The sequence below is a fragment of the Glycine soja genome, chromosome 15, assembly GCF_004193775.1.
Source record: "Glycine soja cultivar W05 chromosome 15, ASM419377v2, whole genome shotgun sequence".
NCBI classification, from domain to species: Eukaryota; Viridiplantae; Streptophyta; class Magnoliopsida; order Fabales; family Fabaceae; genus Glycine; species Glycine soja.
Window position 1 is genome coordinate 15,850,880 of NC_041016.1, and position 16,460 is coordinate 15,867,339.

At 30.1% G+C, this 16,460-nt stretch overlaps 1 protein-coding gene and 1 pseudogene across 4 annotated transcripts; one reads left to right on the forward strand and one right to left on the reverse strand.

The window, feature by feature from the left end:
* Positions 1-1,768: 1,768 nt before the first annotated feature.
* LOC114385883 lies at positions 1,769-8,007 on the reverse strand (annotated as a pseudogene).
* A 4,933-nt stretch (positions 8,008-12,940) lies between these two features.
* On the forward strand, positions 12,941-16,179 carry LOC114387387. Of its 4 annotated transcripts, XM_028347570.1 has the most exons (6): positions 12,947-13,153; positions 13,929-13,998; positions 14,491-14,607; positions 14,823-14,949; positions 15,032-15,149; positions 15,786-16,179. In XM_028347570.1, exons 3-6 carry the CDS (start codon positions 14,499-14,501, stop codon positions 15,846-15,848), a joined length of 417 nt encoding a protein of 138 aa, XP_028203371.1. In that variant the 5' UTR covers positions 12,947-13,153; positions 13,929-13,998; positions 14,491-14,498; the 3' UTR covers positions 15,849-16,179. The 4 variants fall into 4 exon arrangements, with proteins under 4 accessions (XP_028203370.1, XP_028203368.1, XP_028203371.1 ...); XM_028347567.1 differs by lacking the exon at positions 15,786-16,179 and having other exon boundaries at positions 12,942-13,153; positions 15,032-15,353; XM_028347568.1 differs by lacking the exon at positions 15,786-16,179 and having other exon boundaries at positions 12,965-13,032; positions 15,032-15,353.
* The last annotated feature ends 281 nt before the right edge of the window (positions 16,180-16,460 follow it).

Sequence of the window (16,460 nt, forward strand, 5' to 3'; positions counted from 1 at the left end):
TATGATCTCGAACCTTGTGTTTGTGGGAGTAAATGGTAGATAGATGGCTTTAAAGAACCTTGTGTTAGATGACGCTGGGACACAATGCTTTGATAGGATGTGACATTGATGCATGGGTTTCTGTATTAATTGCATGAAATTCTAGACATGTAATTTTTATCATTTTTGAGTCACGTGCTGATAGGGGTGGAAATAGGTTAGGCCAGGCTAGGCTTTGAAAGGCCTGAGCCTAGCCTATGAAGAATTTTTTAGGCCTGAGCCTGGCCTATAGCCTATCAAAGACTTTTATTTTGGCTCAACCTGACCTTTTTAAAAGTCTAGTCTGGCCTGATAGCCTTTTTAAAAACCTTCTTCACATTAAATCTTTAATATTCCTTTTGCTTTGGAGTAGGTAGGAACGTAATAGGATAGTTAAAGGAAAAAGAAAGTCAATAAAAATAATGAGGAATATAAAGGGACACATGACTCACACCTAAATTGTAATTAAAGTCTTACTTGATTATAGGAAATGACTCACACCTAAATTGTAATTAAAGTCTTACTTGATTATAGGAATAGAAGTTATGGAGCAATAATGTGTAATCAAAGTCTAATAGTTTAAAAAAAAAATTAATTATACCCAAAAAATAATATAAGTATATATACATATATATAGGCCGGTCTATCAGGCTTACAAGGCTTTTTAATAAGCCTAAGCTTGGTCTATTTAATTTAATAGGTTTTTTAAAAAGCTTGAGTCTAACCTTTTAATTAAATAGGTAAGTTCAGGTCAAGCTTTATGTAGGTCAGGTCGTAGGCCGGCCTGGCCTATTCCCACCCCTACGTGTTGAGTCTTTAATTCATTCTCTGGAGTTTTGGACGGTCTTGTTTTAAGCCGGGAATGTTTTCATATCCTTAATTGATAAGTTTTTAATTTGGTGATTAATGCGAATGTGAATTTTTTTACCTACGTGAACTCCTTTATGTTTATTGAATAAAATCATCTTATGTAATTTCGCATTTTCATGTATTTTATTATATAAATATGTATAACTGGATAAAGAGTATCAAATTATCTATTAAAATCCATCTGCATAAAAGACTTTGAAAAGTACAAGTAAATTTCAACAAAGGCTAATTATTTCAACATTGTATACATGAGTAGCATCAAAAACTCTTCATGACTAGTCTATCTCTAAGAAGTTCGATAAAAAAAATTATAAAAAAAACCTCCGTTGCCACCAACTCTATTAACATTACCTTCCCTTGCAGCATCAGTACTCTCTTCTCTAACCTGTCAAAACCAGTCTAGATTCTCCTTTTGGCATTGGCAAGATCAGCTGCTCAAGCATTCTTTCTAGCACCACAAGATCCTTCCGGCATTCAAAACACCATTTCAAGAGCCAAAACCTCACTGTTTGGTATATCTTAGAGATTCTATGCCAACAAGTCACAATCTCGCATCACGGCCATCAAAGAGTCAAAAGTACAAAGCCTTTTACTGAATACACTTGCATGGCATCAAGTTACATGCTGATGAACTAGCTGTTTGTTTTGTCGGTCAGACAGTTCTTAATGAAGACCTAACTCTTTACCTTCTATGTTTTCCAAGAAACTTAGAAGCATAATGCTAATAGTTATATGATGCCTATGCAAGCTTATGTGTTATCCATTATCATGTCAAGTGAAAACAAAGGCAGAATGAAAGAACCAGTCAAATCCATTACTCTAAGAAAATTTCACACTAACCATGCAAGTATAATATATGTAGCTATTTTCAACATTACAGTATAATTTTTCGTATAAAAGCTATGACACATACAAGCCTGTGTCTGGACACCACAAGAGGAGAGGATGCAAGTATAATACATGCAGTTATTTTCAACATTACAGTATAATTTTTCGTATCAAAGATATGATATATACAAGTCTGTGTCTGGACACCACAAGAGGAGAGGATGCTAACGAGCAAAGGCTGCCTAATGAGGCCACTTGAACTCTGGATGATAAAAATAGGTTACAATCAGGTATCACGATTCAATCATGTTGAAAGAGAATTTTGACAGCAACTGTGGGACCCCTGATATAATTTTCCCATATGTCTGAAAAATGCACAGTAAAGGGGTCAACCTAATCATTAACTGAACACTCCAGCATTTCTCATTGGAAATATTGGATAAGACAGACTATAACCAACCAATGTCCTTACAGTTTTCAGGAAAACAAACTAGTACTCCCAGATGAAGTCAACCACAATCACCATAATGAGGGGGGGAAAAGGAATTGTTATCCTTGAATAATGTCAGTTTGACCATGCTATCCTAAAGTATGTTTTAATTTATAAACATAAATGAACTATAATAAATAACACCAGACTAGCCACATGTACTAATTTCAAATATTACTCTGAAGTGTGAATGAAGGCTTAATGATATCACTTATCAGAGCAACCTAGATACTTTCCATGCAGATGGATTTTCTTAGTCCATACCTTGTGATTTTCATGAACTTGGCACAATGGGACTGCAAGCAACCTCATGTTTTTTGGCACAATGAATTTTCGACTCTCTGGAAGCTTCACAAGGAAGACTTTGATACACTCCTACACCAGAAAGCGAGACTATGAAACTAAGATATCTCCTAACAGAACTTGTATAAACAAGCCATTGGAATTGTGTACCTTTGTCTGTTTCACATTAGGTGGCAAACAAGGAAACACTAATGTTTCAAAATCAGGCCTCCACCACATCTCAAGGCATTCACCCACCTAAACCAAGTAAATTATAGTTCAAATGCTCTATGTGATGTGAGGTTTGTAATGACAAGTAAAAAAGACAAGTTTAATACCTCCCATTCTGACCCATCCCCATCTTCGATAATGGAGAGTTTCCTTGCCAGCTTACGCTTCAATCCATCAGTATCTAGAAATTCACAATTTCATCTTCAGTAATATATCACAAAAACATTCCCAAAGCTTTTCATTCCAATGTTTGAGCTTCCTCTAATACCTGATTCACCAGGCCTTAATCGGCCACCAGGAAGTTTATATATGGAATTTCTTATTTGCAACAGCAACAAATGAGGATGTTTGAACAATTCAACCTGATAAAAGAACGTTTACATTCTCAGTTCAGAATCAAATTGCAAAGCTTAGGTGTTGGACAATATCTATTTAGCACTTCGGCAACAAAATCAAATGCCCAATAGCTAAGATGAAGATTATGAATATAAACTTCAAGAAAAGTTAAGTCAATCACGTCTTCCCCAATCTCAATTTTCAAGAAGAAATTTCATATGTTTACTTGCAAAAGGAAGTTTGAAATAGAAAATAGACCTCAGGAGGCAATAGAAGAATATCTATCTTGGGTAAACTTTAAATTAACAGTAGGCATGATGAAATTAAACATATATAAAAAGTCATATAATGGAGAGGAGATAGTGTGGTAAGTCACGCCAGAGCAAGTGAATCCCACTATTTTTAAAACAGCATACAAAAACTTTTTAGCTAGACAATCAATCTCTGCACCAGTATCAGTGTGAATTTGATACACAGTAAAATCAAAAACACTTTATGATACAACAGAAATATAACTCCCTCTCCAGATATTTGAGAAGTTGCTGCTCTGCCTCCAATATCTGAGAATTTAAAAATTAATTGGTTCTCTGTTTTAGTTGATTAAACAACTGCTTTAATTAGAGGGCGAGCCCTGGTGCAGTGGTAAAGTTGTGCCTTGGTGACTTGTTGGTCATGGGTTCGAATCCGGAAACAGCCTCTTTGCATATGCAAGGGTAAGGCTGCGTACAACATCCCTCCCCCATACCTTCGCATAGCGAAGAGCCTCTGGACAATGGGGTACGAAGTTTTTTAAACAACTGCTTTAATTAAGGTCTAATATAGGTAAATACAAAAACTATTAGTTTGAATCCTCATGAATGTCCCATTCGTCTTAAATTTTACTTACATAATGATCACAATAATATACTGGATGTGAATTGGCAAAATTTAAGCATAATAGCTAAACGGCGTGTTTGATTCCACATCAATACAGACTTGACACGGAAGCTTCAAACTGTTGCTTTTGCATAAATATATATAATTAACATGATTTTATTGCTGGACGTGAGTATTGGATGTGTGTCCAAACATACAGCAAGGGAAGAGAGTAAGTGGAATCACACAGACAAAAACATGACACATAGAGTAATTGGAAACACAGACAAAAACATGACATGGACAAGGCTATTCTAACGAGAATTTATCTTTAACAAGATATCTACTCTTAAAGTTTAGTTCGTTAAGAAGGTGAGCATGCACTTTTAGGTAATGATTGACCACCTTTTTTCTTTTCGTTCAAACTAAACACATTTTTCTGAAAGTTATTTAAAAAATAGAATTTAATTTTTATACACATGTAAAAAAAAATTATCTTGTTAACTAATAAAAAATCATACAAAATAAAAAATCATAGTTTGTATGACTATATGACTTTGAGGATAGTTATTAGATAAGTTAACAAATTTATTATACAATCAAATTATAATTAGATGACTGAATAAAAATTCTTTATTCTTTATACTCTCGGGTATATAGATAATTTATGCACTCAAAAAATTAAGTACCTTAATTCTTATACAATAAGCAATTTAAAAAAAAAAAAACAATCTTTCTCTTTTCTCTCCCCACACTCTAGTTTCTGTCACCTTGCTCTGTTGTCTCTGTCTAGTCTCTCAAGTCATCTTAAAAGAAATAAAAAATTTCAAATTGTTTGTTTCTTCCTTTTGAAATTCTTACTTTGAGTTTAAAAATAACTTCTAAGGAAAAAAAAGAAGCTGGCCGAACATAGCCTAAACTAAATTAAACGTGAATACACACCTCTTCTCTTCCACCATAAAAATTGTGAGGCTTATGGTCCCAGAAACTTATACAAGAAATCACATGTAATTATTATGAAGTGAAATCAAATAAAAGAAAATGCAAGAAGCGAATGAATGGCTAAAGGAATAACCAACGAACGAACCAGTACGACAGCTTCCACACAGGTTCGTATTCCTCGGGCAGCATAGCTAACAACGCGCAAATTCAAATATCAAAAAAACAAAACAGTTAAAAGAAGAAAACAAAGAGAGACACGTGAATTGCAATAAAAAAAATGCAAATGCTAAGCTATTGAGATATACAAAATTACGTTTGTTTATGACTTTTTTTACGCTCTCTTGTGATTTTCAGGATAAATATTTTCTCTTTTTAGTTCTTTTAAGTAATGCCTTAAGCACTGACACTAAAAATTAAACAGAGAGGGGAGAAAGAAAACGAACTTGGATTTCATCCTGAGAACACGATCAGCTGAGGTGAGGTATTTGGAGGGAAAGGCATCTTTGGATCCAAAGTAGTAACTGCTCAAAGGATAAATATCGAATTCGAGGCTCTGATCATCGTTTCCGCTGTTTGGATCATGCAAAGCTGTGGCACTTCTTCTTCTTCTTCTCCTACACTACTTTATTGGTGAGACTCTTATTTATTTTCTCAAGTTGTTCTATTCTTTTAGTAAAAAAAAAAGTGATTATATTTTAACAATAAAAAATTTTAAACATTAAATTAATATTTTTTTTCCTCTTTATCTCTCTATATTATACTATATCATCAATCAAATCACAAATTATAAATAACTCATAATTATCCAATAAACATTAAGTAGTGATTTACTTCACCGGTAAGAAGTGGTGTTAAAAAATATCTTAAATTAATTGTTATTTTAATTACAAGTAAATTAACGATAATAAGATTTATTTTGTGGAAAAAAAATATATTTATTAGGATTAAATTGATCTACAAATTTTTAATAATTTTGATTAACTTTTAGTTAAATTCTAACTCACCATAGATAAAAAAAATATTATAACATTTTTAGAAGAATAAAAAAAATTACTGTATAAACTACTTTTTTATTTTTTCTTCTAAAATTTTTTTTTGAAAAAATATTTAAACAGACTGAACAGGTTGGATAGTCTATATAATTATGAAGTTCTACATTCTAACATTTTGTGGCCTCTAGCGTCTTACTCCACTCTAAACTTTTAATTAAATTATTATAATTATAATTTTAGAATCTAAATTTATTTTATATCGGAAAGTATTTAATGATTTCAAAATTTACTATCGTAGAGATTTAATTTTTAATGTGTCACATCCTCAATTTTTATATTATAAACGACATAATTTAGTTTTTTAAAAAATCAATTAAAAATATTAGCTGAGCATAATTTTCTTTTCTTTTCGAAATTCTAGTGCTTAGGGGGAACAAATAGGGTTTAATTTTCTATTTTCTACTGCTGTTGGTGGTGTTTTGCGATCTTTGTGTGTCCATTGTGTTTGCCTATCCTTCAGAGATTAATCTTATAATTATGATTTAATTTCGTAAAATAGGAGTGTAATTTGAATTTATATAGTTTATTAAAAAAATTGAATTTATACGGGCTTACAAATTATCTAAGCGTTAAATTGGATTTCGCCTGATAATTTGATATTTTTTTATATGATGAAGTGAATTCATAAAGAGAGGTTTACTTTCTGCACTTTCCTACTCTAGTAATTTTTAATTTCTTGAATATTTATAAACTATCCTCTTTATATTATAACTTTTTAGACGGGATATTCTTTAATATACTTGTAATTTGAAGATGTAATCTACTATCCTGAAACATATTTTAGGATATATAAGTCTATTATGAAATATTCATTTTGCAATATATTTGTAATCCAAAAATATATACTGAAGCACCTATTTTTGAAGAAAAATTTCAAATACATTGTTTCAAAATACATATTTTGTAACACGTTTTTGAAATTTACAAATTTATTATAAAATATATATTTTATAATACATTTGTAAATCTGAAATATGTTTCAGAATACCTATTCTAAAAGTAAAAAAGATAATCAAAAGTTATCTATTACAAAATAGGTCTTCCTTAACATATTTTTAGGTTTAAAAATATATTACAAAATAAATATTTCATAATAGATTTAAAAATACTAAGATGTTTCAAAACACCCACACTAAAACCTAACACCCAACACCCACTCTGCAAAAGCCAAACACCAAACACCTACATTGGAACTCAAAGCCACAACAAACCAAAGGATTTTTAACCAAAAAATGACCATCACTTACATTTGTTGGCATTCCACCTAGAGGGTGAGTCCCACAAACCACTTTGTTGGTGTCATGCCTAGAGGTTGAGATCGTAAACCATTTCATTGAAATCGTGTGAGTGATGATGATACAATGGCTGTTGCGTGGGATTTTTCGACTGAGGTTAAGAGGTCACCCCAATCGCGTGAGGGTGAGACATTTGGGGAAAGAGAATGTTAAGACTCATTAAAGGTAGTTTTGTTCACACAATTAAAATGAAGAGTGTAGGAAGCAGGTAGGGAAGTGCAGAAAGCAAATATCTCATAAAAGATTTATGATAACAATTATGGGCTATACTAATGGAATTGGGCCTCATAGTTTTCAGGCCCAGAAAGCCCACTAATTAGTCCTCTTGGTTCTCAAAAAAATCCCAAAAAGCCCACTAATTAAGCAGGTAGGGAAGGGCAGAAAGTAAATGACTCGTAAAGATTGCAATTTTTTATAACAATTTTGGGCTACTAGTAATGGACTTGGGCCTCACTGTTTTCAGACCCAGAAAGCCCACTAATTAAGTCCTCTTGGTTCTCAAAAAAATCTCAAAAAGTGTCAGCATATTGAGTTTTGGCATGTACACGTCCAAAGCACGAAATATGCATAAATCCAGTTCAAGTTTCTAATTCTATAAAGTAATCCATATATCAAGAATCATACTCTAAACTTTCAAATGAATTCCATCCTCATTTTGAATAGAATCATAGGTGTTTTTCCTTCCCCGATTGGTTGTGACATCATCAAAATATTTAATATTCCTATCTCCAAATCTGAATCATTTGCACCTTAATTTTTTATACCAAAGTAACTCATCTCCAAAAAGGATCTGCTCATATTCTGACATGGAGATCATGAAAAAAAGAGTTTATGCCATATGGCAAATGTTTATGGATGGCATTGAGTCTGCTTATAAGCTTCTTTTTTTTTAACTTTGAAAATATTCCCGAACTAAATGTTCCAAAATTTGAGCATGTCTTGAAGCTTTCATTCATTATTATTACGTCATGTGTTGAATGGTGATGCACCAATTGGAGAAAGTATTGTGGTGCATAATAAAAATCTTCCAATTTGACCTCTTTTTAAGTTTTCTAGTACATTAACATTAATGGGGGGCTAAGATTGATTGAGTCAACAGCAGCCTTGGGCGAAGGCAAAAATTCAAATTTTGCAGCTACGTTTAGACGTAGAGAAAAGAAACAGAGGGATATTTTTATGATTAATTAATAATTATTAATTTTTAAAATAAAAATTTACAGACTAATATAAGTTTAAAAGAATATACTTCACTAAATTTTATTTATTTTTGTAAATATTATATAATTTTTAAAGTATATTGTTTTCCTTAATATATCGTTTACTTAACAGTAGCGTTTAAAGCGTCTTTTACACTTTATTGTTGTTTCATCTTTTATCATAAATATACTTCTAAATTGAATAAAACCTTAAAAGTATTCAAAATTTTGATGAAAATAACAATTGAATTACAAACAAATAAAAAAAAGACAAATTTAAATAAATAAATAAGGCTTATCCAACTTTTTTATATAAATAAATAAATAACCTTAAATACCATCTTAGATTTTAAATTCTTGACTATACAACGTAAGGCTTGTACAATTATTCTGGTCGCTATATTTAGGTAGATCTCATTTACGTCAAATTGCAGTAATTACCCGAGAAACGTGTACTGTTTGTTGCCCTACTATTATATTCATTGCATTAGTTTTCAAAGGATGTTTAACCCTGGTCATGGGTGTTTAAAATCAAACCAACAGTTGTAAAGTGTTAAATCCATAAAAAAAAAAATTTTAAATCTGTTAAATCGAAAATTTCAAAAACCAAAATTTTTTAAAAATCACATATTTTTTTACATTAGGTTAATTTTCAGATGTTATTATAAAAATCAAATCAAATCAAACAAACCACATATTATAATTATTATAATTATGTTTATTTTTATATTAATAATTAATAATAAGTATTAAATAATTTATTACTTTTTATTTATTTTATAATCAAGATATATATTTTATTTTCTTACATTAAAAAATGTATTAATATTACTAAAATAATATTAAATATCAAGTGATACACAAATTATTATTATATTATAATAAAAGTTGATAATATTATTTTGTATTAATATTATATGAGTGAACATAATAATTTTTAATTAAAATATGTTATATAAAATTTAATAAAAAATAATTCATTTTTAAAATTATATAGCATATATAATAATTATGTAAATTTAGTTGATATATTTAAATTATAATATTAAAAAATAAAAATAATCATAAAATTAAACCAAATCAAACCAAAAAAATTAATTTGATTTGTTTCAAAATTAATATTATATTTAAGTCGAATCAAACATTATTTTTTATTTTATATTTTATTCAGATAATTTTTTATCTAAAAATTAAATCAAATCAGGCTACCAACACAATGCATACCACACTCGCAGACTATATTGTAACAATAGAATCTTCAATAAGATTCTACAATAATAAATAAATAAATTAAGATCCATTTCTTTCTTTTGTTATAACTCATATCCTGTGTTTTTATATGAAAAAACCTCCCCACGAAGGTTACATCATACTATTTATTAATCTATAAATGAGTGCTACAGTAGTTTATATATCCTTATTTCTACGATCTCCTTTAATGATTTTTAAGTATTTTAACATTTATTAACTATTATTATTAATATTTTAATGTTGATTAATATTTAGCTTCGACAGTTAATAATTTACTATTTATTTACTCCAATTCCCTTAAATCAAAATTCAATTAATTAACTAAGTTGTAAGACATAAATTGTGGTTGTAAACCATTTATTTTTCCTTTAATAATTAGAAATGTGGTCAAAATAATACTTTTATCTATAAAGTTTAAACAATCTTTTCCTTTTGAGTTAATTTTTAGAACTAAGCGAGATTCAATTTATTTATTTTAAATATGATATGGTATGTTAAAATAGCACGTGCAGTGATATTCCTCTTCTATTTTGCTAACAAGTTTGAAAGCTTAAAAATAATATGAACCGACCTCTTTATTAAAAGTTTAAATAAATACTCAATTAAGTTTTCATATATAGAATATAATCTATTTTTAAATTATTATCTGACATTCATTTTTTTTAATCAATTATTTGAAGGAAAAAAATTATCATTCAATTTATTATCTATCATTAGTCGTCTTCCGATAAATAATGACATGATAAATGAAATATAATATCATCACGCCTTGTCACATCTCATTGTCACATCATCATGATAACATGATAACATGACAAGATGTGTTACTGATTGGACGGACAGCATGATGACGTGACAAATAATAAGTTGAAACATAAAATTTTTTATAAGTAATTATTTAATAAACATGAATTTTTAGGGAGTAATTTGAAAATAATATATTTTTCAGGTATGTAAAACTTAATTAAGTCAATCTAAAAAATAACTTTTTAGTTAACATATGATAATGAAGAGTTTTATCAAAATAAATAATTTAATTTCTGATGAAATGATAAATAATAAATTTTATTATTTTATCAAAAATAAAAATAAAAATGGTAAATTTAAGTTATATTTGAAAGTAAATCTTATGAAAGTCAATAAGAAAAAATTATTTCTCAAACACTTTTATTTGATAAAATATTTACAAACTTGTCAAAAAACTAAAAATTAATTAAAATAACTTGATGAATATATATGCAATTTACTTTTATATAAACTTAAGAAACTTTATCCTATTTATCCTACTGGTAGGAATAAAAAAATACTATTTAAAATTTATAATAATCCATCTATCAATTTATTAGGTTTAATCAACAGAACTAGATTAATAAGATAATATTAAAGGTAAAATTAAAGAGTTAAGATGCATACATTTAATATCTAAACAAAGCTAAAAGAGAACCAACAAGATCAAATGGTGAGATGTAAATTTAATATTTTGGATCCATTGAATAATGAAGGAAGTGTGAGGAAAGTCATAACATGTTACAACATGTGTACCTTGATCATAAACCGTAAAACACTAATTATATATAGTTTAAATAAGTTTTTCATACCTGAAAAATATACCGCTTTCATATTACCATCTAAAAATTCATTTTTTGTCAAATACCTACCTAATTTTTTTTTTAATGTTTCAACTTACTACCTGTCGTTAATCTCCTTTCCTTTTGTTAAGTGATGACGTGGTAGACAAAATGTCATGTCATCACGCCCAATCATTGTCACACCATTGAAGGTAATGATATGACAATAAAGTACTCATGACAAAACGTTATGATATGACACTCCATCTGTCATATCATTACTTACAACTAAGGCCTGTGCCCTTCCATCCTTTGGATAGACAGAGAGGAGGGGCAGAGTTTTTGGTTTTTTCATGTTGTCAAAGAGTTGAACAATAAAAATGGATGACTAGTGCCTGGTCGAATTGATCAGATCATGTAGGAACAAGGTTCAAGTCTACCTGTCTGTTAGGATGTCTCAGCTGCATACATCATTGCACTTCCACTTGACACTTATCATTAATTAGAAACGGCTCATCTTGCTATGACCTTCTCTTGAATTCTCAAAACTTCTTTCACTCCATCCTCGCTGGGTAGAGAACCCATCGCTGTCTCGATTGTGCTACCAAAGACTTTGGGAAAGTCGAAATAGGAGAGCACTCATCTTGGGGTGGGTTTACTACTTAGATGCTTTCAACAATTATCCGCTCTACACTTGACTACCTAGCGTTTATCGTGGACACGATAACTGGAACACCAGAGGTGCATCCTTCTCGGTCCTCTCATACTAGGAAAAAGTCCTCTCAATGTTCTAACACCCACAACGGATATGGTTCTAATGACACTAATAAAATGAAACTGAAATTTTTTTCAAGTATTTGGTTGAAAAAAAATGTTAGATAATAATCTAAAAATAACTTATATTTCAGGAAAAACTTAATTAAACTCTTAAAAAAACATTTAAAAAACAATGTGTGCCTATGTAGCTCGTTGCTACTTACTCATTATCATAATTTTATTTTAAAACAAACGTTTGACTTTTAAGACTTCTAAAATGTCTTTTCACCAAACGCAAATGCAATAACAATTACTAAGTCATACTTTATTTTTTTTTCTCAGAATTGTTATTCAATTATTTATTATTTATAACAGTATTAAATTATTCATAGAAAATAAAATAAGAGGAAAAATTATTCCACCACCGCCAAGCACTGGCCAGTGCTGACCATTGACCAATCAAAAGACACTGTTATGAAGAATAAAAATGCAGAGTCAAACCAGAGGTTTAACGGTCAATTACAATTTGGTTTCAATGATTTTTATTTGCAAGCAAATTAAGGTTTACGAAGCGGCAATAAATTTTCAAACATAATTTTGTAATATATCCTTTATTATGAATAAATTTGTTGAAGTGAAATTCACAAACTTTTATAATTCTTTATCAATTTCAGTCAATGACAAAAAAAAAATAGTAAGTTTAAGAAGTATATGAAAATCTCTTTTTTTAAAAAAAAATGTGAAAATGAGCTGGTAGAGGAAATTAATTAAAACAATGTGAAGCAAGGCAAGGAGGCTGCGTAAATATACTGACATCCGTTATTTAAGAATTGCAGAATTGACTATGTGACAAAGACAATTTATATCACCAAAAAAGAAATAGACAATTATATTTATTATTCAAATTGATGTATTAAATTAAGGTTCGTATGATTTTAAGAAGACAAAGACGTCGTCAATTCTCTTCAGCTTCGAGCTGTTTTTAACTTTTATTATGTTTGAGATGCGCTTATTTTTTTGGAAAAGGTCTGAGATGCGCTTATAATACAAGAGAAAAATGGGGTAACGAAAATGGCTTATCATGTTTAAGCACCTCTCCAATACAAAGAAGTTCTCTTTTTTGAAATTATTTTCTGCTCCTTTCTCCATTCTTATCAGTGGAACTTCTTGTTGTTTTTCCAAGGCAAGTGTTTTTTTTTTCTTTTGTTTTTGGTGTTTGCTCAATTCTGTTTTTGCTTTTTTTTTTTTTAATTGGTATTCCATTTTGCCTTCTGGGAATTCCCATGTCCTTCTTATGCATAAAAGCTTTTTCTTTTTTTTGTTTCTTTGCCACCTTTAAAAGCCTTTTTTTTTCTTTTCATCATCTTGTTGTGTTCCACTGTTCCTAAATGTTTTGTTATAGATTCAATGAATTGTATGAGCTCAAATTCTGAATTGGGAGATGTTCTGGATAACTTTATGTAGATTTTTTCATACCTTTGGTTCCTCTGTTTTGAATTTTGATACCCGTTGCAGTACAATGCATGATTAGTTTCTTAATTTTCATGATTGCGGTTTTAGGTGGCTAATAGTTTTGTTGATTCCAATGGTTTTGTTCTCACTGGTCATAAATATAAAACCTTACATTTCAAAGCCTCTTGCCTCCGAGGGAGACATGAACAAATGTTCTAAGGTTCTCAGTAACATACTACAATCATGAAGCATTCTGAACAACAAGTAGAATACTAGAATTTCCCTCAAAAGTAAGAATAACTGAAAAAGTAAATGTACATAGTCACTTGAGTTCTATAAATCATGCATTCTAAAGATTTTCTAAGCTTCAAAGTCTTCAAAACTCTCGTGCCATATCTTGTAATTGTTATGTATTTTTCTCTTTTATCTACCTATAAAGTGAAACATATTATTGGTCTCAAAAAATAATGATTTTATCTAAGGTGTCAACTAATTCTGTGAAACAGGGATTTTGAGTGTTGTTTTGAACAGTTAATGGCTGAATCTGTAAACTAGCACTGCAACACAGGGATAAAGGTACTCAAAAGTCAAAACGTTTTCTTATTAATCTTATTAAGCAACTAATTCCTCTAAATAAAATTATTAATCTTATTAATCTTTATAGGCTTATTAGATTATAATTATAATAAGGAAAAGCTTCTTGGTACCTTTATCTATATTGTCTTTCAAATGTGCAGAATGTGCTGCTATGTACTTATTCACTATTCTGATTCAATAGTGATCCTTCACTATTCTGATTCAATAGTGATCCTTCTCATATATGCCAGTTTGAAATTTTATTCAAACAATGTAAATTAAATAATATATTGGCATCAGCTTGATATGCAGGAGATATTTGAGATTTGAATGGTATCCGTCTTAATCTTTCACTCCTTACCTGCACTTTATCCTTGATTTTCCACTATGACGATATTACTGCATTCATAACTTGTATAAGGCATTTGGAACTCAACAAGAAACAATGCAACTCAATGCACTTACATGAAATGTGATTTGGTTTGATTACAGATTGTGGTATGGAAGAAACTGTTGATTTGAGAAATGGTGTGGAATTGGCAGCATCAGTCTCTGATAAGCATCTTGACCTTCTAAGGCCATCAGCACGAAATTATTCAATTTTTAGAGGTAATGACTGTCTATGAATATGATGATATATCACTATACCTGAAATTCAAAAATTAGTTTCTACTTTCTAATGGTTTTACTTTGTTTTTCATACTTTAGTTAAAGTGGAAAGCAGGGATTAGTTAAATAATACAATTACAGCAAATGTGTCTCTTTACAATCACCATAAAGTTGTTTAAACAAGTTTGCTCTAACAACTTTTATGGCCATGACAGGTCAAGCAATGGATGTTGCAGACCATGAAAAGGGCAACTATACCCTAATTAGAGGTCCAGAGGATTTCCAAACGGGACTTTATGACAAACCCCTTCCATGTTATGGTTGTGGAATTGGATGGTTTTCGTAAGTAATTTATCTACTTACTGTCTTCCCAAATTTCTTCTTCTTGTAATCTTGTCTTATGGTTTTGTGTGTTTAATTTCAGGTTTCTTTTTGGATTTCTATGTCCACCTCTGTGGTACTATGCAACAATCCTCTACTTTGGAAATTATTATAGGAAGGATCCTAGGGAACGGGCAGGGTTAGGAGCCTCTGCAATTGCTGTAACATTTCTCTTCCATCTCTCTTGTTTAATTGTCTGTGTGCTCATGCTTACATTTTCCAAATAGCCATTGTCAACATAATGCACTAGAATATCATCAACCATAATTATGTAATTCTCTTAATTACCTGCATATCAAATTCCCTGTACCACATACTAAGCGCGTATTATTGTTATTCATTAAGGGTTAGCCTGATAGGTCCAACGAAAACCACTAGGATAAACTCTAATATAATATAATCTTCAAATTTGAGATTAAACCTAACATAACCTCAAAAGTTAGTTCACGAGATGACAATTGCCTCCTATTTTATATCCACTATTTTGGCCATATACTATACTCAATGTGGAATCTCTAACACAACTTGTATGAAGCTAAAAGAAACCTGTTGAAACTTGAAACTCCTATTTACAAGCAAAGCTTCTAATGGTCAGACTCAAACATACATTTTCTCAAATTGAACAAGCAAGTCAGCTTGGAAAAGCTATATACCCATTTTAGTAGTCATTGTGGATTGCTCTTCTGTATAGTTATTCATTCTTATCATCCTAGTTTTAGATACCTCATACCATGTATTATTGTATTGTTCACTTTTTGTTTCTTCATTTTCTTCTGAATGCCCTGGTGATCTTGCAGGCATTAATATGCTCAGTAGCATTGCTGATCGTAGGAGCTATTCTTATGTTACGCTCCCCCTAATGCTAGTTCCGGTAATAAAGCGAGAATCAATAATTGATTAAGATGGAAATCAAAAATAGTTGCACGTGTATATAACAAAATATGAAGAAAAAATATGCTTGAAGATACTATATAGGCTGTACCATTAGAGAAGGATGAGAAATCACAGCCTTGGTAAATTTGTGTATTAAGTGTGCACAAAAGAAATATATCTCACTTTAAGTTGTTACAAATCTTATAATTTTTACTATTGATATTTTTTGGACAAAGAGAGTTCCATGTTGGAGAATACTTATGGCTATTGATTTTGCTATAATGTTATTTTGAATAAGAGCACATGTTCAAACTCTCATTCTAGCATCATCCTCCAAACACTGTCTTGAAAGTAAAGCATAAAGAAAGTTAAGGCAAGAATATATAAGTGTTGAAAATATGGAACCTTCCGTTGATCAAAGGATCACCATGGCATAAATTGCATAGTCTCGTCAAAAGATTTATAAATCTCACAATTACAAAGATTAAATGTTCATAATAACCAAAAATAAAAGGTTAAATTAATCCAAAAAATTTAAATTTTCATTTTAAAAAAAAAGAGTTTCAGGCCTTTGCTAGACACTTTTTTTTGTCTATTTC